Here is a 20,797-nt window from a genome sequence, read left to right as displayed (position 1 = left end):
TCCCCCCCTCCACCCACCATCCTAACTCTCCCCCAGAATCACAGTTACCCCAATAACAACTGGTTCTCACCCAGCAGCACTGGGACTGGGAGAACCCCAACTCTTCTACCCCGAGGAATCGCCCTGCCTAAGAACACTTATGTGAAGAGAGCAGTGGTGGAGAAGAGTAACTCTGAACTGGGGGCTTTTCTCTTTTTTATTTATTAATTTGGTTTTTTTATTGATACAGCAAGAAAAGAAAAAAGAGAAAACACAAATACCAAATTATACACAGGGATAACAATAGACACAGAATTTTCTTAACAAACAGTAAGACATAAATTGGTCTTAACACTAAAGATCCAACCTCCCGTCTATTCCATATTTCGATTTTATATAACTTATTGCCAATACACACTTTTATCATAATTAAACTTTTTCCTTAATATATCTTAATTCTTACATCTGCCTTGCAACTATGACTGAAGTTCCTCAAACTGGGGCTTTTCTCCTTGAAGACTGCCCCTTTGGGGAAAATACACCCTTGGTTCCCTTTGCACCAATTATAGCTACACAACCTGGCACATTTTCCAGATCAACATCCTTTTCGTGTCATCCCTGCACCTTCCCTTCACAGGTAACGCCCGCTCTCTGGCTCAGCGGCCAGACCAACGCTCAGAACCCAGATGGAGTTTCAAAGCTTCTTTAGAAGCAGCAAATGGTTTGCAGAATCACCCACCATGTTTTGGGCACTGGTCCGCCCGGACACACTTCATGCATCTGGCGTCAAGTTGCAACCTCCCAGCACTACAGCTATCTGCCATCCCTCACAAAGGCAGGCAAGGTAAGCTCTGCGCTGCTGCCATCTTCTGGTTCAAAACACACACATTCCTCCGTCACAGTTTGGAGTGAAACACAAGAACGGAAACCAGCCACAAGCTGTGATGCTTTCACCAGTTCTGCAAACAGTGTGGGGACACAGGCAGGCAACCCAAAGCATACACAGTGGCACCTCGGGTTACATACGCTTCAAGTTACATATGATTCAGGTTACAGACTCCGCTAACCCAGAAATATTACCTCGGGTTAAGAACTTTGCTTCAGGGTGAGAACAGAAATTGTGCTCCGGCAGCGCGGCAGCAGCAGGAGGCCCCATTAGCTAAAGTGGTGCTTCAGGTTAAGAACAGTTTCAGGTTAAGAACGGACCTCCGGAACGAATTAAGTAGTTAACCCGAGGTACCACTGTACCCTTATTTATTGTTTGCCTATGGAATGAAGGCAAACTCAGAAGGTGAGAGAAGGAGCATTATACCTTCCAGCACCAACAGAAACCAGAGAAATAAACTTTGACCGATCCTGAGGGAGTTGAAACATGCCTGGCTCATGCACCAGCATGAATGTGATACACCAACTATCTCTGTCCTGAGTTTTCAGCAGTGCATGAAAACTGTATATAATAAAAATAAAAATAAAAATTTATTTATACCCCGCCCTCCCCAGCCAAGACCAGGCTCAGGGCGGCTAACACCAGGTATAAAAACAACTGATTAAAATACAACTTAAAAACAAGATTAAAAGACAACATTAAAATGCAGCCTCAATAGAAATGCAAATCAAAAACTTTTTGGGGATGAAAACGTCAAATCTTCACCAAGGCCAACTATCCAGACTAGTCCTACCCAGAAAAAAGCCAGGGAAGTCCCCAGGTAGATGGACCAAGAGTCAAAGGCTAATAATAAAAGATTGACACAATGGAGCTCCCTTTGTTGCTAATTGCCCAAATGCTGTTCTAGGGACCAGAATCGGATTTCATGAACTCTGCCGATGGTTCTAGGACTCACCATATTTGGTTGCCACCCTTCAACATTGACGCAGCGATCAATGCACCACCAGAAGTCATCCTCAGATTCTCCCTTCCAGGCAAAAACGGAGAATCCTGCACGAGAGATAAAGAGGGTACGCACTTCAGATGGCAGCAGGCAGCTCATAGCATGGGAGGCTACACATGAAGAAAGATCACCTTAGAGTAGTAGTCCACTAAATGTTACTCAGAGTAGAGCAGTGAAATTAAGGGACCTACCCTGGTTGTGTCCATTTATTTCAATGGGTCTACTCTGAGTAAAACTTAGTGGAATGCCACCCTTAGCACCAAGGTATGGCTCTTGTTTTAATCTTTTGTATGTTTTTACCGGAAGTTGGAAGTGCTTCTTAAAATCCCCCACCCCCGAAATCACTTCCAGCCATACCTTTAATGCTGTATTTTTCACTCTATAGGACGCACTTTTTCCCCTCCAAAAATTAAGGGGAAATGTGCGTGCGTCCTATGGAGTAAATGCAGGCTCCTTGGCTTCAGTGAAAGCAACGCGAAGCCTCCGAAGCGCAGAGGGCGTGCTCCCTCCGTGCTCCGGAGGCTTCGCGTTGCTTTCACTGAGGCCTGGAGAGCGAGAGGGGTCGGTGCATACCGACCCCTCTCGCTCTCCAGGCTTCAGGGATAGCTGCCTGAAGCCTCCGGAGCGCAGCGGGAACTCGTGCTGCGCTCCGAAGGCTTCGGGTTCCTTTTGCTGAAGCCAGGAGAGCAAGACTCTCCCGGCTTCAGCAGAGAGGGAGAGCTGTGCAGCGCCCCTTCAGCCAAGCGGGAGGAGAAATGGAAGGGGCTCCGTTTCTCCTGCTGCTTTGCTGAAGGGGTGCTGAGCAGAGAGGGGGAGATTTTTTTTCTCCCTGTTCTCCCCCTCCTATGGTCCGGTGTGTCCTATGGTCTGGTGCGTCCTATAGAGCGCAAAATACTGTGTTTTTTAGAGATCCCGGCTAGAACTCTGACGCAGCCAAATACCTACCACTCTCAGCCAGGGCAGCAGCTACTTCATTGAGGGTGGAGTAGATGTTGCAGGCAGCCCACCGGCACTGAGCACCCAAGGCACCAAGGGTTTCCATGAGAACCTGTAACGAGCAGAATCGGCGGTGGGTGGGTCTGGGATTTGCCATGCCTGCACAAATCTTCACGCAAAAAGTAAATGCCACATCCAGTAATATTCAGTAACACAGAGAATTTCTACCTATTACAGTGCTGCCCCGCAAGACGAATGCCTCGCAAGACGAAAAACTCGCTAGATGAAAGAGTTTTCCGTCTTTTCAGGCGCTTCGCAAGACGAATTTCCCTATGGGCTTGCTTCGCAAGACGTTTTCGTCTTCTAACTCGCCTTGCGAGTTTTTCCCCTCCCCCCTTTTTCTAAGCTGCTAAGCCGCTAAGAGCCGCTAATCCGCTAATTGCGCTAATCCGCTAATAGGGGTGCTTCGCAAGACGAAAAAACCGCAAGACAAAGAGACTCGCGGAACGAATTAGTTTTGTCTTGCGAGGCACCACTGTATGTTCCCTTTTAAAAGCAGCAAACTACATGCACACCCCTGGATATATTTAAAGTATCATTAGTACGGTTTTTACTTCCTCAACCTGAAAGTACAAAAAACAACACACAGAAAGCCATACTTTGATAACTTCTAGCCAGTAATGCAATTCTCTCCAAAAGTTTAGAATCCCGACCCCGGTTTTGCTTCAGCTCCTTACTTTTCTGTCGAAAAAGTCTAACCACTCATATACTTCATGTGAATTATTTGAATTTATTTGTTGAGCAACTGTAATCAACAAATTACGCTAGTAGGATTACAAGACGTTTTGTAAGCAGAAATATACGGAGTGTTACAAAGTAGAAAAAGCTAGAGATATTGGTTATGAGTTTGAAATGTAATAGGGAAAATAAGAAATGCATACTAAGAGATTAGGTTGGAAAATTTTCAGACAGGATTGATGGAAGTCAAAAAAACTGAATAAGATGTAAAAGTATGTTTAATCACTGTGGGAAATGGTATGTTAAAAAACTACAGTGGTACCTCGGGTTACATACGCTTCAGGTTACAGACTCTGCTAACCCAGAAATAGTGCTTTAGGTGAAGAACTTTGCTTCAGGATGAGAACAGAAATCGTGCTTGGGCGGCGCGGCAATAGCAGGAGGCCCCATTAGCTAAAGTGGTGCTTCAGGTTAAGAACAGTTTTAGGTTAAGTACGGACCTCCGGAACGAATTAAGTACTTAACCCGAGGTATCACTGTAATAAAAATTTATATAAAAGAAAAAAGAAAAAGAAAAAGTCTAACCCCCTCTTCTCATTACACATACTACAGCACTTGGCCAGGTACTGAAGCAACACCCCCATAAGCCCTCCATGCCCCATCACATGTCCAAAATTCTGGCTGGAAGAGCAGGCGATGAAATCAGCAGGGGAGAATGGCAGAGAGGAAGTCCAAGAAACAGCCTTAACAACCAGGGGTTGGATAACTTGGCTGAAGCAGCTAGAGCAACGAGCCACGAGTGAAGACAATTACCAGCCCCAGAGGATAATTGGGGCGGTGGGGAGGAAGATTTGAACTCTCAGCAGCATTCTTCATCCCAAATGCTCCCTAACAATCTGGAAGCAGTTGGAGGATGGATGGCAGCTAACAGATTGAGGCTGAATCCTGACAAAACAGAAGTAGTGTTTTTGGGGGACAGGAGGTTGGCAGTGTGGGGGACTCCCTGGTCCTGAATGGGGTAACTGTGCCCCTGAAGGACCAGGTGCGCAGCCTGGGAGTCATTCTGGACTCACAGCTGTCCATGGAGGCACAGGTTAATTCTGTGTCCAGGGCAGCTGTCTACCAGCTCCATCTGGTACGCAGGATGAGACCCTACCTACCCGCGGACTGTCTTGCCAGAGTGGTGCATGCTCTGGTTATCTCTTGCTTGGAACTACTGCAATGCGCTCTACGTGGGGCTACCTTTGAAGGTGACCCGGAAACTACAACTAATCCAGAATGCGGCAGCTAGACTGGTGACTGGGAGCAGCCGCCGAGACCACATAACACCAGTCTTGAAAGACCTACAATGGCTCCCAGTATATTTCCGAGCACAATTCAAAGTGTTGGTGCTGACCTTAAAAGCCCTAAACGGCCTCAGCCCAGTATACCTGAAGGAGCGTCTCCAACCCCATCGTTCAGCCCGGACACTGAGGTCCAGCTCCGAGGGTCTTCTGGCAGTTCCCTCACTCCGAGAAGCCAAGATACAGGGAACCAGGCAGAGGGCCTTCTCGGTAGTGGCACCCGCCCTGTGGAACGCCCTCCCAGCAGATGTCAAAGAGAAAAATAACTACCAAACTTTTAGAAGACATCTGAAGGCAGCCCTGTTTAGGGAAGCTTTTAATGTTTAATAGGTTATTGTATTGTAGTGTTTTGTTGGAAGCTGCCCAGAGTGGCTGGGGAAACCCAGGCAGATGGGCGAGGTATAAATAATAAATTATTTATTATTATTATTATTATTATTATTATTATTATTATTATTATTATTATTACAAGCTAACCTCCACATTCCCTCAAGCATGGACTTTTTAACGTGGGGGGGGGGAGCACATGTGAGTACGTGCCCATGCACAAGGCTGGCTTCAGGTTTCAGCAAACTCCACCTGTAGGCTTACCTGGAAGCAGCAGCAACAGGTGGCCATTTCAACTTCCCGCATGTACTGTCAGTCCCCTGGGGCACCATGGGAAATTAAAACAGCATTTCGCACAGGCTCATCTGCATGGCACGGGATGCCCAGAGCAGGCACCAATGGGGCTGGGCACTGGGTATCAAAGTAGTTGCCAAAAGGTACCATGTGCCAGTGCTGGCCTGGGGTGAAGAAAAAGGTCTGAAAGCTCAGTTACCAGAGAAATGTAAGCCCCCCTTAGAAACTGAGAGGCAGGGGATAAAATCAACCAAGTAAGAGGTGCCAGTTTCCTGAATAGAACAGTGTGAATTTCCATAGCCTCTGAAGGCTGGGTTTCAGAAGGCATCCAAAAACTTCCTGGAGAAATCGTGGCATTTGAGCTGTCTATTCTTCCCTCAATGCCACCATGTGGGATATCAGATATTTGAGCCAAGGTGTCATAGTAGGCTTGTCACATGTGCTGGATGCCAACCACGGGTTGGACGGAAGAGCTTACAGCAGTCTGGGCTGTGATGTGCGTGCAGCCCACAATCTTGGCTCCAGCCAGCGGCTTCTCTCCCTGAGCTCGTTTCCTCAAGGCCATGAGCGCAGGCATTTCTAGGAAGGAAGAGGAAAAGAAATGACACACACGAAAATGGGCACAGATGCTCAAAACCCAAAAGCCAAGAAAATGTCAAGCAGGTGACAGCAAACATTTCCCCATATCGCCTTCAGCATCAAAAAGATTATCGCTTTAAAACAAAGCACTGCAAAGTAACCCAGGGGTGGGGTGGGGAATAATCTGCAAGGACAAGTCCCAGAAATGGTGTGAACGTTCAAGGACTCGCCCGCTTCCCACGTTACACAGATAATTAGGCAAGAAACAGTGGAATCCCAGGTCTGGAAGAAGCCCAATAAATTTTCCTGGTTCAACACCCTGCCCTGAAGCAGGGCACGTGTGGCCTAAAAGCTTCCCCAAGAAATGGTTCTCCAACAAAGGAGATTTCACCATCTCCCCAGGCAACTTCTTCCAAGGTTAAGCTCATTCTTAGAATGCAGCCATGCTAACTTCCACCTCGATGTGGGAAAAGAGACTGTCAGGCAACAATAGGGTTCACTTGGATCTGTAGAACCACAGCTTTGTTTTGCTTGCACTGTGGTGAGAACCTTGGAATTAAAACTTAAAAGGTGACTTGGTTTGGCTGTTTTGTAACCCTAAATGGGTCTTCCATCACCAAACAGCTGAGCTGTTTGAAGAGATGGAACTTAAAATGATGGCAAACCAATGAAAGCTTTCTTGAGTTTTGTTTCATCTCAGAAAGAAACAATGGCACTGGTTATTAGGTTGGATGACAGAGTGTTCAGATAAGAGGCCTTCCACATCTACAGTGACCGGAAGTGATACTATGAGATTTGCTTAGTGGCCCATGCAAGCAAGAGCTATGAATTCCAAATGATCAAGAGCATTTGAAACAGCCTTACTTATCGAGTCAAGATTTAAGGGCAAACAACACATTGCACTGCCAAATTTCATGACATTCATTTGCTAATACAGCACAACGCCCACTGTGTATGTATCCTCTCCATGCCTTTTCTCCCCTGCTAATGCCTCCTTCATTCCTCCTAACCCGGTGGATTATTTACAGTCTCTGGATTTGGCTGGAATAAAACAGGCTGAAGAAGGCAGGGGCATTTGCTGGGAATGGTTAAGCCTTCCAGTTCATTGGTCCTCCCCAATGTTAGGACTATATTTGCTTTGTAACACCTAATTCTAATTTACAGAGTTCCATTAAAATGATATTGAAGTCAAATGCCTGTACTGTTTTTTGAGACAACAATAGCAATTTGTCATTCTTCTGATTTCATCTATATTCAATGATCTATATGGAACAGGAGTAATTTGGGGGCGGGTGGGGATTCTGGGGAGATTCGAAGAGTCAGATCTTACTGCCACATAGTTGTGCCAGAAAAGGTGTCTACCCAAATGGCAGCAAGACCAAGATCTCTTGATCTAATGAAGTTACCCAGAACGGCACATCTCTCTTACCTTGCTCGGCAATTTCTATTTCCCGGCGCCCAAATTCAGCCTGCTTGATATTTTTCACGCAGAAGTCACTGCTGCCTTTGGTGTTCTTCTGCTGCTTGTCCCGGGGGGAGGTCTCATCATCAGAGCTGTCTGTGTAGGAGGCAGCTGGAAGAAGATGCGGACATTTATTATTATTATTATTATTATTATTATTATTATTATTATTATTATTATTATTATTTTCTACCCCGCACATCTGGCTGGGTTTCCCCAGCCACTCTGGGTGGCTTTCAACAGAACATTAAAAACAAAATAAAACTTCAAACATTAAAAACTTCCCTAAACAGGGCTCCCTTCAGATGTCTTCTCAAAGTTGGATAGCTGTTTATTTCCTTGACATCTGACAGGAGGACGTTCCACAGGGAGGGCGCCACTACCAAGAAGGCCCTCTGCCTGCTTCCCTGTAACCTCACTTCTTGCAGGGAGGGAACCACCAGAAGGCCCTCGGAGCTGGACCTCAGTCTCCGGGCTGAACGATGGGGGTGGAGACTCTCAGAGAAGAGCAACATTCACAAGATCACAATCAAAGTTGAACATGCATTTGTCTCAGACCTCAAGTAAGTGAGTACATGTGCTTCTTTCCCTTTGGTGACAATTTTGGATCCTACAGCACTGTATGAAAACATTTAAGCCAGATTGTAGAAAGGGTTCAAGATGTATCAGGATCCTTCCATTACAAGGATTTGACCACCATTTCTGCAGGTCAGTGATTACGGCCTGTGTATCCGAGGTTATCCATGCCTAAGAGCCTCACTGCAAAATCTCTGCATGGTTCCTTTCACAGCCCTTGTGTGCTCTGATGCCCACTTTCTCACTCACAATGCTCCAACGGCTTCTGCTTGGACCGACACCGACTTGGCCTCCTTGGTATTGAAAATGTTGGCAACTTGGACACCTCAGGTATTTCATCATTGTAAGAGTCACATGAGAAGACCCTTGGGACATCCATCGTAGCAGCACGTAACCTCTCCTCTCAGCAGAAAAGGGTCATACATGGGCATGTATGTGAATGTACAGGGTCATATCTGAGACTCAGCCTCCTGGATCTCTTTGTAGCTAGGGCAAACTCGTGCTCAGGGGCTGGAGATGAGTCATAAGTGGTCATTGTGACCTCAGGTTCCAAAGGCAGGATGGAATCATATTGGCTCTCATGGCCAGACCCATTGGTTCCCTGCACTACTGCTGTATCACAGTTGCAAACCAATGGAATATAGGTCAAGTAGTCAAGGCGGCTTTGGAAAAAGCTCTCAAGGCAGACACCACCCTGTCAGCAGATATCTGCAATGTCTGGAGATATCACCCTGCCTCTCTCTCTCTCTAGTTCCCTAGTTTCAAGATTGTCCCACCCTAGTAGTTTTCTCATTTGAACCCTGCAAAGCAACTCCTGGCACACATATATTCTCAAATCTGCAATGAGACCAAATGGTGCAGATGCTAATGGGCATATGCATCCTTAAAAACTAATGAAAGTTACAGAAGACTTGCTGGATCAGACCAAAGGTGTGTCTAGATGAGCATCCTGTTTGCTGCAACAACTAGGGACACTCACATTCAGGTCATGACAGCACCTGGAGTTCCCTGGCAGAGTGCCTCTTAACACAGAGGTTACATCTCACCAACATGATTAATCTGCACGGGCAGGCCTATCCTCGTTCCATGCATTTGCTGAATCCTCTGCAAAGCTTTCTAAGATGGTGCCCTTACCACACTGACTGCCAATTCGTTTCCAGGCCCAATTCAAAGTGCTATAAGCCTTAAGCAACTCAGAACCACAAGAAATTGATTGATTGCGTGCCATGGATGTGATTGCTCTCCACCTGAAGGAACCGGCATGAAGCCTGGAAGCCCAGTTAGCCTCAGTGGCTAGAAACACATTTTATTAGCTGTACTTGGTGTCGTCGTCATCGTCATCATCATCATCATCATCATCATTATTTATTGTATTTATATACTGCCCTATACGTGGAGGTCTCAGGGCGGTTCACATAAAAAGATTACAATATATAAAATAAAAATAAAAGCAATAACCCAATAATACCTCCCTTCCCCCAAAAGAGCCACATTTTAAAAAGATATGGGTTGTTGATCAGGTCAACCAAAGGCCTGGTTAAAAAGAAACGTTTCTGCCTGGTGCTTAAAGGTATATAATGAAGGCGCCAGGCAAGCTTTGCTGGGCATTCCACAGACAGGGAGCCACTGCAGAGAAGACCCGTTCTCATGTTGCCACTATCCCGACCTCTCGCGGAGGAGGCACACAAAGGAGATATCAGGGTCTGGGTAGGTTCATGTGGAAAGAGGCAGTCCTTGAGGTATTCTGGTCCTGAGCCATTTAAGGCTTCATGGGTCAAAACTAACACTTTGAATTGGGCCCGGAAACTAATCAGTAGCCAGTGCAATCGGACCAGTACAAGTCTTGATTATTACAATGCACTCAATGTGGGGTCCCTTGACCCCAGAAACTGCAGTTAGTGTCAGCACAACACACCCTCTGCTCAGAGAACTAAGAGGGTTGCCAATTTGTTACTGGGTCAAGTTCAAGGCATTGCTACTGGAAGGCAAAGCCCTTAACTGCTTTGGATCAGTTGATCTGCAGGGTCACCTTACCCCACATGTGCCCACTTGATGGATGTGTGAAACTTACTTGTAATTTTCATTTTGCAGTTGTAAAAAACTGAACTTTTCTATGCTAGCACCTACACATTAGAACACCCTGCTGTTGACATTAGGCCGGCAGATGCATTCACTGTACGTTTTCTGGCATCCACTTAAAACATTTTTGTTTAGGCAAGCTTATACAGCAGCATTTCTCAAATTTGGGTCCCCAGCTGTTGTTGGACTACAACTCCCATCATCCCTGACCACTGGTCCCAAAATACACAAAGCTGTTGACATGTTTTTCTTTTCTACAGTTAATTTTTCTTAAATGGTTGATTGCTTTTAACTGTTTTTTCTGATAGTTTGAATATTTCATGTAAACCATTTAGAGGTTTTATTACAATCAGGCGGCATGCACATTTTGTTAAATAAATAAATACTGTCTGAATCCTAGCAAGGTGGGAGTCTTGGTAGGAGGGCGGTTCGTGTATCCAGGAAACTGATGTATGACCTGCCCCATACGGGTCACAGTGTCTCTGAAATAGCAGGTGTATATGCGAAATGTGAACATGTTAGTGGGCTGGCTAATCTGGAATTTATTGGTTTGAGCTGCTTTGATTAGTTTGCTGGAGAATCAGCAAGTGCTGATTTGTTTTGGAATAGTTAATAAATGAGTTGTTTATACTTTTCTGAATATTACTCGTTCTTAAGCACTAGTTGTGAATGTGGTGTCTTTCCTGGAAGAGCTAAACAATTCATAACAAATGAAAACCAAGTAAAAATGGAAGAGCAGGCTGCCGGTAATTCATTCCGAAAGCCTACGCTGACCAGAACAAAGTCAGGACGCCAGTGTCTTGTATTAATCCCTGTCTTCATCTTCTGTTTTTGAGGATGTTAGAACATTTGGCTTTGGCTACACAGGAGCTGTTTTGCTGAAGCGGAGGGAACAGAGACATGCAGATGCCCACTCAAAATCTGAAACTGCCTCCAAGAAGAGCTTAGGAGAAACAGTACATACCAGAGCTGTAGCTATCCGTTGACGACTGAGAGATGGATCGGGACAAGGAACGGCGGCCAATCTTTGTGGGGCGCTTGTTGAATTCTTGCTTTTGGTCCGCAAACTGGATCTGTCAAGAGAGAAGCCCAGGTTGAGCAAAGGGAGGTAAATTTCAAAGGCCAACAAATGCAATCATTCTCCTGAAGTTAAGAAATAGTTGCCTGTATCAGTAGTTAGACTGGGTTGCAATTTCTTCAGCATTAACCTTCTTTAGTGGTTGGTGTGGGTGCTTCAGCCCCAGGCAACACACAGCGTTTTAACCTATTACTTCCCTTCCAATCACAACTGCCTTCCATTTTCAACACACAGGCACACAGGAGTCTCATTCTAATCCAAATGTTTCTCCTTCCATTAAAACTCTTGTTAAGAGTTTCTTGCCATCACAGACATTTGCTATGATCCCAGTCATGCCAGAAGTCTGATACTTGCACCAAACTGTGTTGACATTTCTCTCCATTCCTGCACAGGTCTGCTATCTTAAAAAGGTGGCAATTAGCAGGGTTTCTTATGCTTAGGAATTCAAAATACTTTTCAAGCTTTGCCTGCAGGGAACTTGGGAAGGGATTTTTTAAAAAAGTTAACCACAGTTCCAGACATGCTGAGGACTGGAGCAAAGACTGTGTCCAGGGGCGTCCTCTACAGATGGACAGGGTGTTAGGACCTGTGTGACATTAGTATGGCCCAAAAGTATGGTATTTAGTTGCAGGGTGGGAGTAAAAGAAAATGGCCAGGAGACAAGTGGCTGGAGATGAGGGGCCTTGGAGGTGTGGAGTCCACTCACAGCGGACAGAAACTACTGTTCTGTTCAAAGTGTTCCTGGCACTCTAAATCAAACCCCTCTCTCCGTGCCAGGTGGTAAGAAGCTACATGGTGAGGACTCAAAACAGGCCCCAGGCCTCAGAGAGGTTAGGCTGGCCTCAACTAGATCCAGGGCTTTCTCGGCCGCGGCTCCAATCTGGTGGAACGCTCTGTCCCATGAGACTAGGGCCCTGCGGGACCTGACATCTTTCTGCAGGGCCTGCAAGACAAAGTTGTTCCACCAGGCCTTTGGTCAGGGCGCAGCCTGACTCCCTCCTCTGGCAACCTGCATAGAATATTGCTTAATTGGTTGCCATTAATTTGATTTTAATTAATTTTTATAATGAATATTTTGAATGTGTGATTATTTGATTGTTTGATTATTTGATTATTGTTAGCCGCCCTGAGCCCGGCTTCGGCTGGGGAGGGCGGGATATAAATAAAATTTATTATTATTATTTTGTGCTATCGGTACTCACTATGAAGACAGCAAAGGCACCAAAATCAAGTATTTTCAGAAAACAAGGCTGTTTTGGTTAAACCTAAGCTTCCAAACCACAAATGATTTCCGAAGGGTCAGAAGCACACACACACACACACACACACACTTTCCAGTAGACTGCTGCCACGCCAACACCTGAAAATTATCTGAGGAGAACCTCCAATATTATCACGGAACAAAACATGACATGACCCAGTGGTGACAAGGCTGGACGTCAGTTTTAAAAACATTAACAATGGGTCCAATTTAGAAATAAAGTTGTTTAAAAGGAGGGAGAACTGAAAATGGCAAAAATCATGCAATATAGCAAAATATACGCCCCAGATAAAAAGTCCTTTCTTTCACTGCCTATAAAGATGGTACAAGACCTTCTTTGGCTTCAGAACCGAGGTGGTGGCACCCCAAATTTGGAACGTCCTTTCCAGGATTGTTTTGGTGGCACAAGCTTTTTTAATTATGTTTTTACCACTGTTTTAAATCTTGCTTGGCTTTGGTTTTAAAGCATATTCCTGCCTTTTTAATGTTGTTGTTTTGTTTAGTTTTTACTTGGTTTTAATTTGTTATGAATTGTTAGCTGTCGGGGACCTCTGGGGGTTCGAACAACAGGAGAGAACGGGGGACAGTCATACATTACTTAGGCTCTGAGCAGGCGCAAGGAGGCAGGCGATACATTACCATTGGTGTCCGAAGAAAGTTGCAGGCATGCCCAAGAACCAACAACTGAACTAAGCACCCATTAAGTGTCTTTTTAAACCCTTATGTATATAATCTACAAAATGGTTGTGCCAATGACACACAAGGACTGAAAAAACTAGTGTAATCACAGAAGGCAGGGCAAATCTCATGCAAATGTAGGAAAGTAAGGCCCTCATTCAACATAGGCAACGGAGAGCGCACATTTGACACCCACGTGAAATGGGATTCCTCGACAGGAAATTGAATGCCACCTGTTACAATCAAGTAGGCTGCTTGAGACTGAAGGGGGGAATAGAGCAGGATGGGCTAAGTAAATTCAGTTTTTAGAAATCAAGCAGATTTCTATCAAATGAGTAAAAGAGTGGCAAAACACACACAAAAGCAAGCATTTATACCACTCTGCTCACTCCTGCGCCCTTTTGACCAAAGGAAAACCTCCTTCCTGTCGAAGTCACAATAATGGTTCTATTCCGGCAGCTAAAGGCTTTTCTTGCAGTAACCTTGCAAAGTTCACATTGTCTACTTTTTCTGAAAATAAAAGTATGTCTCCTGAAATTCACGTATCAGTCAATGCAGGCTTCCTCAACCAGATGTTTTTGGCCTACAACTCCCATGATCCCTAGCTAGCAGGACCAGTGGTCAGGGATGAGGGGAATTGTAGTCTCAAAACATCTGGAGTGCCAAGGCTGAGGAAGCCTGAGTCAATGGAATCAACCCAGCAATAGTTTTAGAAGGAACAGTTTAAAATCAGACTTATTCCCTTGACCACAAGGGGTCAGGCCTCTAATAATCCTTAACAATCCTAACTACTGCTGAAAAAAATAAATGCCAACATTACCTTTCTTTTAGAGCCACTAATTCCTTTGGTTAGGGCCACTAATAATGAATGGTAGTTCAATATAAAGAAGTATTTTTATTTACAAAACAAGACGTTTCAGATGGGTGAAAAGTAGCAGTTATATTCGCACTCTATAGCATCTCATTTCCCTTAAATCCCTCTTTCGCGAAAGACATTTACAGTACGTGCTCCTTGTGCAAAAGCCCCATTCATGAGAAATCACAGCATTAATCCACCATCAACAGAAAGCAAGTCTTCCAACAGCTGTTGAAAGCCACTGAAAACGATTCCGTGGCAGCATGTGCACAGAAGGGTCCAGGACACTCCTGTGCCCTTTCTGGCTTTTCAAACGCAGCTGGTTGCCCATTTTAACACCACCTTTGCACTGGTGCCTCCTTTACTTCCAGAGGTCAAACAAAATTCTGTCCCCCCAGATGCCACTTTCCCCATGCCCTTCGACTGGCAATTAGAAGAAGAAGCAGAGACTTGGGCACCTGCCATGCCACATCTCAACAGTGATGCTGTTTCTGAGATCTTTGGAAGCTCTTCTGCAAAATGCAGCGACATACTGGGTATATAAGGGATGAGACAATCTCTCTAGCAGCCTGATCCCAAACTGTGCAAGACCTTACGTCTTAGTATCAAAACTTTGGACTTGGACCGACAGCTGATTGGCAGCCAGTGGAAATCCCACAAACACGTTGCATGTTGGAACTCGCTTGCTCCCAAAAGCAGCCCAGATCTACTGCACTGGCCGTAGCCTCTGAACTGCCCTCAAGGGTAGCGTCACATAGAGCGCATTGCAGTAATCCAGCCTCGAGGTTACCAAGGTGTGGAAACTACAGTCAAGCTGTCCAGATGCGGGAACAGTTGTAGCTACGTCTGCACCTCCAGTGGCATTCAGTATTCTGAAAGCAGAATCTCTGTGGGGAAGGGAAAATACGTGGCCCTAAAGATTCAACCGTCATCTGAAGAACATCTTAGGGCTGAGACTCCAAATGGCTTTGCCATCAAGATTAATGCCCAGGACTAACTTAGGTCCATTAATTTCAATAGATCTACTCTAAGTAGGACTAGCAGTGGCTACAACTCAGTCATTTACCACTATAGGTGAGCAATCTGGCAGGTGGCTGGAAGCAGTACCAAATAAAACCACCTCCCGGTGCACACAGCCACACAAACCCTCCACTCTACATTCACCCGCTCAAAAAAGAGTGTTAGCAAGGCCAGTTGAGGAGAGGGTGGATGTGTGGGGGGGAACGGGAACCAGTCAGGCAACCACAACAGCCTCTGAGATAATCATCATTTGATGAGACTCCTGCTACTGGATTTTTAATCTGATTGCATTTTTATTTTAAGGCTGCCATATAATTCATCATTTTAGGATACCTGTATTATTTCCCTGGGGACGCAGGTGGCGCTGTGGGTTAAAGCCTCAGCGCCTAGGACTTGCCGATCGAAAGGTCGGCGGTTCGAATCCCTGCGGCAGGGTGCGCTCCCGCTGCTCGGTCCCAGCGCCTGCCAACCTAGCAGTTCGAAAGCACCTCCGGGTGCAAGTAGATAAATAGGGACCGCTTACCAGCGGGAAGGTAAACGGCGTTTCCGTGTGCGGCTCTGGCTCGCCAGAGCAGCGATGTCACGCTGGCCACGTGACCCGGAAGTGTCTCCGGACAGCGCTGGCCCCTGGCCTCTTAAGTGAGATGGGCGCACAACCCCAGAGTCTGTCAAGACTGGCCCGTACGGGCAGGGCTACCTTTACCTTTTTTATTATTTCCCTCCTTTTAAAAAGAGAAGCAGAATATGTGGGCAAAACCAGATGCATCATGATTTAAAGGTCCTGGGTCACTGGGCATCTGGGATTTTCTCTAGCTATGTACAGGACCAAGTGCCACAGTGTCATGGTCCATATGTACTGGTGTTGGTTCAAATGAAGATGGGAAGGGCGGAAGCTTAGCAACAGGGCCCCTGCTTTGCACACAGGTGGTGCCAGGTTCAATCCTCAGCACCACCTGGTAGGGCTGGGAATGCCTGCTACCTGAAACCAGTCAGCCTGGACAACACTGAGCTAGATGGAGAATCCTATGTCAAAGGTTTTGTCTGGGCTGCCCACCCAGGGTCAAATTTGGTCATGTAAAGTAGTCTTTAAAAATAATACAAAGAAGCTGGAATGTCACAGAACCAGCCCAAGCAGCGAAACCAGGGGTCAGCAAACTTTTTCAGCAGGGGGCCGGTCCACTGTCCCTCAGACCTTGTGGGGGATCAGACTATATTTTTGGGGGGAGGGATGAACGAATTCCTATGCCCCACAAATAATCCAGAGATTCATTTTAAATAAAAGCACACATTCTACTCATGTAAAAAGACCAGGCAGGCCCAACAAATAACCCAGAGATGCATTCTAAATAAAAGCACACATTCTACTCATGTAAAAACATGCTGATTCCCGGACCGATCACGGGCCGGATTTAGAAGACGAATTGGGCTGGATCCGGCCCCCAGGCCTCATCTCCTGGATTGGCACCAGAAAGTCTTCCAGAAGTGATGGAGACAAGGGCTGCGAAAGGGAGGGGTTCCCAAGAACCAAACTGTCCCCTAGGGAGGCCTTGACTCCTGAGGGGCTTACAGGAGTAGGGTCAGGTATTTGTGAGGGAATAATGCTGTCCGGAGCCAGAGTGTCAAGGGCAGAGATTCTCAAACTTTTTTCTCTGGGCCACACTATCAGAATAAAAATTTGCTCACAGCAGGCCTATTTTTTTTTTACTGATTAAGAGATACATTAGAAAACAAAAGGAAACAACTCAGACCAGAGCTTGATTTATAACAGGCACAGGCAAACTCGGTCCTCCAGATGTTTTGAGACTACAACTCCCATCATCCCTGACCACTGGTCCTGTTAGCTAGGGGTGATGGGATTTGTAGTCCCAAAACATCTGGAGGGCTGAGTTTGTCTATGCCTGATTTATAACATAGAAAACAACTACTTCACAATATGATTGTCGGCAACCCAGAAAGTATAAAACAATGCAACTACAAAAGAACACAAATCATTCCCAAGATATTGCTATAAACACACCTCTTACATATGTACCTTATGTGTGTATACAAACTCAGTATAACTTGGTGTGTCTCTTGCTCTCATGCTCTGCAAATAAAACAAAAATATTTTGATACTAAACTACACTGAAATGTTTAAATGTTTCTTTTGTTGCCCTTGAATCTTTCCTCCACCTTTGCCATCCTCTCCTGCCACACCCTTCGAGAACAATTAATCCTGTGGGAACAAGCAAAGCCTGCTAGATCCAGCCAAAGGGGTCCAATCCAGAACAGAATCCTGTTCAACTGCCTCCAGCTGTTGACCTCTGCAGTCATTCAGTGTATACCAGGCATGGCCAAACTTGGCCCTCCAGCTGTTTTGGAACTACAACTCCCATCATCCGTAGCTAACAGGACCAGTGGTCAGTGGTGATGGGAACTGTAGTCCTAAAACAGCTGGAGGGCCAAGTTTGGCCATGCCTGGTGTATACTATTCTAAGTTGGATAGAACAAGTTCTGTTCTAATTGGCCTAAGACAGAACTAGACCTTTAAAATACGAAGCTTTCCTTTTTAATCTGGTGGACTTTATTTGTGATGGTATTAAAAAAAATGCAGCAATTTTTAATTACTATGCAAGTTTCAGTTGCACTTTAGCAGCGTCATTCGGCTCATGGAAACTTTAGCCCCCCCCCCCCGGCCCCCCAAAAGAGAACCTGACCTCAAGAAGAAACAGCACTCCCTCATGGTAATATAAATGAGTGGCCTCAGTTTCAATGACCAGATCTCCTCCAGCCATCCAACACCTGTTGGAGTAGAGACACCTGTTGGCCAAAGCGGGCCAGTTTCATCCCTTGAAAGACGCAAACCTATTTCGCAGGCGAGTTAATTTTCTGCAGGGCAAATTCTTAAACGGGCACACAAAGTGCAACTCGTGAGCCTGACCCACTGCGATCAGGTAAGCTCTGCTTATACAACTCTGCAAATCGGACAGCCGTGAACATTTGAAGCTGGATGCCAAATTTACCAGGGGGTGACAATGATTTCCATATTCCAGGGTGGACCCTCCTCTTCCTCCTCCGCAACCAGCAGGCCCTACACTATGCTATCAGCTCTCCGCCAATGCACGGTGCTTAGGAATGCACCTTGTTCTGAGAGGATACTGTTCCAACCAAGGGGTCTCGTCCACCTTTCCCCTCGCGGCATGCTGTGGGGATGCAGGAGGGTAGTTCTAACCACCACCGCTATTCTCAGCTTTATGCTTCTGGCCTTGAGGAAAAGAGAGCTGAAGACTAGGGCTGGAGCTCTAGCTGCCTCCCAAAGTAATGGGGAAGGCAGGCAGAGCTGCAGCCTCCGCTCCAGGAAGAAACGGAAAGGCTTCCCCTCACCTGGGCTTTCATCCCCGAGTCGCCGTTGACATTGTACTTCTTGTGCTTCGGCATGGCGTTGCTACCTGGAGCTCTCTCGCCAGCCCTGCGCAGTCCTCCCGAGAGAGGCGGCTGGCCATCCCCTTTATACCTCCTTTCCCTGCACCAGTGACCCTGTCCGCTCTGGTTTCAACTCTCTTGCTCGGGGAGGGAAGATAGGGTAGAGGCGGGAGGGAGGTTGTGAGAGGTAAAGAGGGCTCCTTCCTCTTGCCTGGTGGCCTCAACTCTCTCTTCCAGGGCTCCATTTGGCAGGGAAAGAAACCGCAGCTTTAATGAATTTCTGCTGCTTGCGCCTGGCGGAGGAAAGCTTTGCTGCTCTCGCTCTCTCTCCCTCACCCCATTTTCCCTTCTCCTTTAATTGTTGTTTTATCGTGTTCCCCTCACCTCAGAACCATTAAGCTGCGGTTTCTAACATGGCCTGGCTTGTGCGCGCACAACAATGGCTCATTTATGTAACCAGAATATTTCCTCGCCTGCTATAATTAACTTGCTAATTAGGTACCTTTAAATTTGAGGCTCTCTCCACCCACCCCTGTTTCCACAACCTCCCTTTCCTCAGCCTCAGATTAAGTTTAAACAGAGACACATTAGAACCAAGTTAACTAATGAGCAACTAAAACAATGAAGGCATTTACCGGCCAAAATGTTGGTTGAGGGTTGTTGGGGTTTTATGCAACGGTCGAAAAGGTCGCTTGCCCTTATTGCAGTTGCAAGAAAATTGTGTCCTTCAGAGACGCACAAGCGTAATGCAAGGAAGCCACATGAGACTAAAATAAGCACACGGCTGTTTTTCTTCCCAGGTCTGACACCTCCTTGAAAAGAGAAGGGAAAGAGGAAGACCAAGAGTGCCCCAAAATCCAACTATTCTGGACAACAGCCATACGAGAAATATGTAAAATAACTAAGCAAGTATTAGACACCACCCCAGAATTGGCCCTACTAAACATCTTCCAAGACAGCAATGCTCATTTACACCACAAAGAACTCATAACCCACCTACTTTCAGCAGCCAGAAACACCATAACCAGACACTGGAGAGACCTGCCAGGAGTAAGCATGGACCAATGGTACCAGATAGTATGGGAAACAGCCTTACTAGAAAAATTAACCAATAAACTGAAACTGACACGGGGACAAACAGAAGAAGACACCTTCACCCCAGTATGGCTCCCCTTTATCACATACACAGCCCAACAAGACAATGACAATAATCCACCAACAGCATACAAATCAATATGGCTAACCTGATCCAAAACACCCACCCACCCCCCTCACACACGAAAACAAAGATCACCACAGCCAATCACAAACAAACAATCACACCATAGGCCAACCCCAATCTCTCTCACCACCAAAGGAACACAAATGAACAGCAGAGAACCGGCACGAGCAACGCTGACACCAAACCCTACATACATTAAGCAAAATAGAAACATGGCCACCCGACCCCACCCCCATCCATCTTCCCCCCTTCCCCCCCACTAATGTCTCAACAAATGAAACTAATCTGTAAAAATGTTACATGGAAAAAATACGAGACACATTACACATACTTCTGTAAAACAAGAAAATCTTTAATAATAATTAAAAAAACAACTATTACCAAAAAAAAAAAAGTACTTTCCAAGAAAAGACAGCATCACCTGTGATAGTGCCTGGATGTGGGCTTCAGTCCAGGGACTGAACCCGGTGGTGTCATAGGAACGTCGAAAGCTATCTTATTATCAGTCTGTCCCTTGGTCCATCTAGCTCAGTATGGTCCACACAGACTGGCAGCAGCTCTCATGGAGTCTTTCCCAGTCATATTGTGAGATGCTGAGGCCTGAACCTGGGACATTTTGCTTGCAAAGCAGGTGCTCTATCATTATGCTACTGTCCTTCCTCACTACAGCCCCAGCCTGCACAACGAAACATGTGAATGACACCAGGTTGAGGAAGTCTGCACGATGGTGTACAGTGGTGCCCCGCAAGACGAACGCCTCGCAAGACGAAAAACCCGCTAGACGAAAGGGTTTTGCGTTTTGGAGGCGCTTCGCAAAACGAATTCCCCTATGGGGTTGCTTCACAAGACGAAAAAAATCTTGCATCCCCCCGCAGGTTTTTTCGTTTTTTTCGCCCTTTTCTTAAGCCGCTAAGCCGCTTATCAGCTGTACCGCTGATAAGCCGCTTAACAGCTGATCGCTGGAAGCCGCTTGACAGCTGTAGCGCTAATCTGCTAAGCTGTCAATGGGCTTGCTTCGCAAGACGAAAAAACCGCTATACGAAGAGCCTCACGGAACGGATTAATTTCGTCTTGCGAG

At 46.0% G+C, this 20,797-nt stretch overlaps 1 protein-coding gene and 1 long non-coding RNA gene across 4 annotated transcripts in view; one reads left to right on the top strand and one right to left on the bottom strand.

Moving 5' to 3' along the window:
- LOC310826376 overlaps positions 1–20,797 on the top strand; it is a 218,884-nt gene that overhangs the window by 117,550 nt on the left and 80,537 nt on the right. The window lies entirely within an intron of this gene.
- Positions 1–20,797, bottom strand: part of AHCYL2 (adenosylhomocysteinase like 2) — a 100,108-nt gene that overhangs the window by 23,907 nt on the left and 55,404 nt on the right. For 2 of the 3 annotated variants that reach the window (XM_083700365.1, XM_083700366.1), the window contains exons 2-6: positions 11,167–11,275; positions 7,515–7,658; positions 5,985–6,085; positions 2,814–2,916; positions 1,821–1,915 (exon numbers count right to left, since the gene is read on the bottom strand). In XM_083700365.1, the coding sequence (XP_083556491.1) occupies positions 1,821–1,915; positions 2,814–2,916; positions 5,985–6,085; positions 7,515–7,658; positions 11,167–11,275 (552 nt within the window). Of the gene's footprint in view, positions 1–1,820; positions 1,916–2,813; positions 2,917–5,984; positions 6,086–7,514; positions 7,659–11,166; positions 11,276–17,127; positions 17,178–20,797 lie in introns of those variants that run through there. The other variant, XM_083700367.1, reaches the window with a different exon arrangement.

The sequence above is a fragment of the Podarcis gaigeae genome (assembly GCF_964106915.1).
Source record: "Podarcis gaigeae genome assembly, chromosome: 10".
NCBI lineage: Eukaryota > Metazoa > Chordata > Lepidosauria > Squamata > Lacertidae > Podarcis > Podarcis gaigeae.
This window is presented reverse-complemented; position numbering and strand designations above follow the sequence as displayed.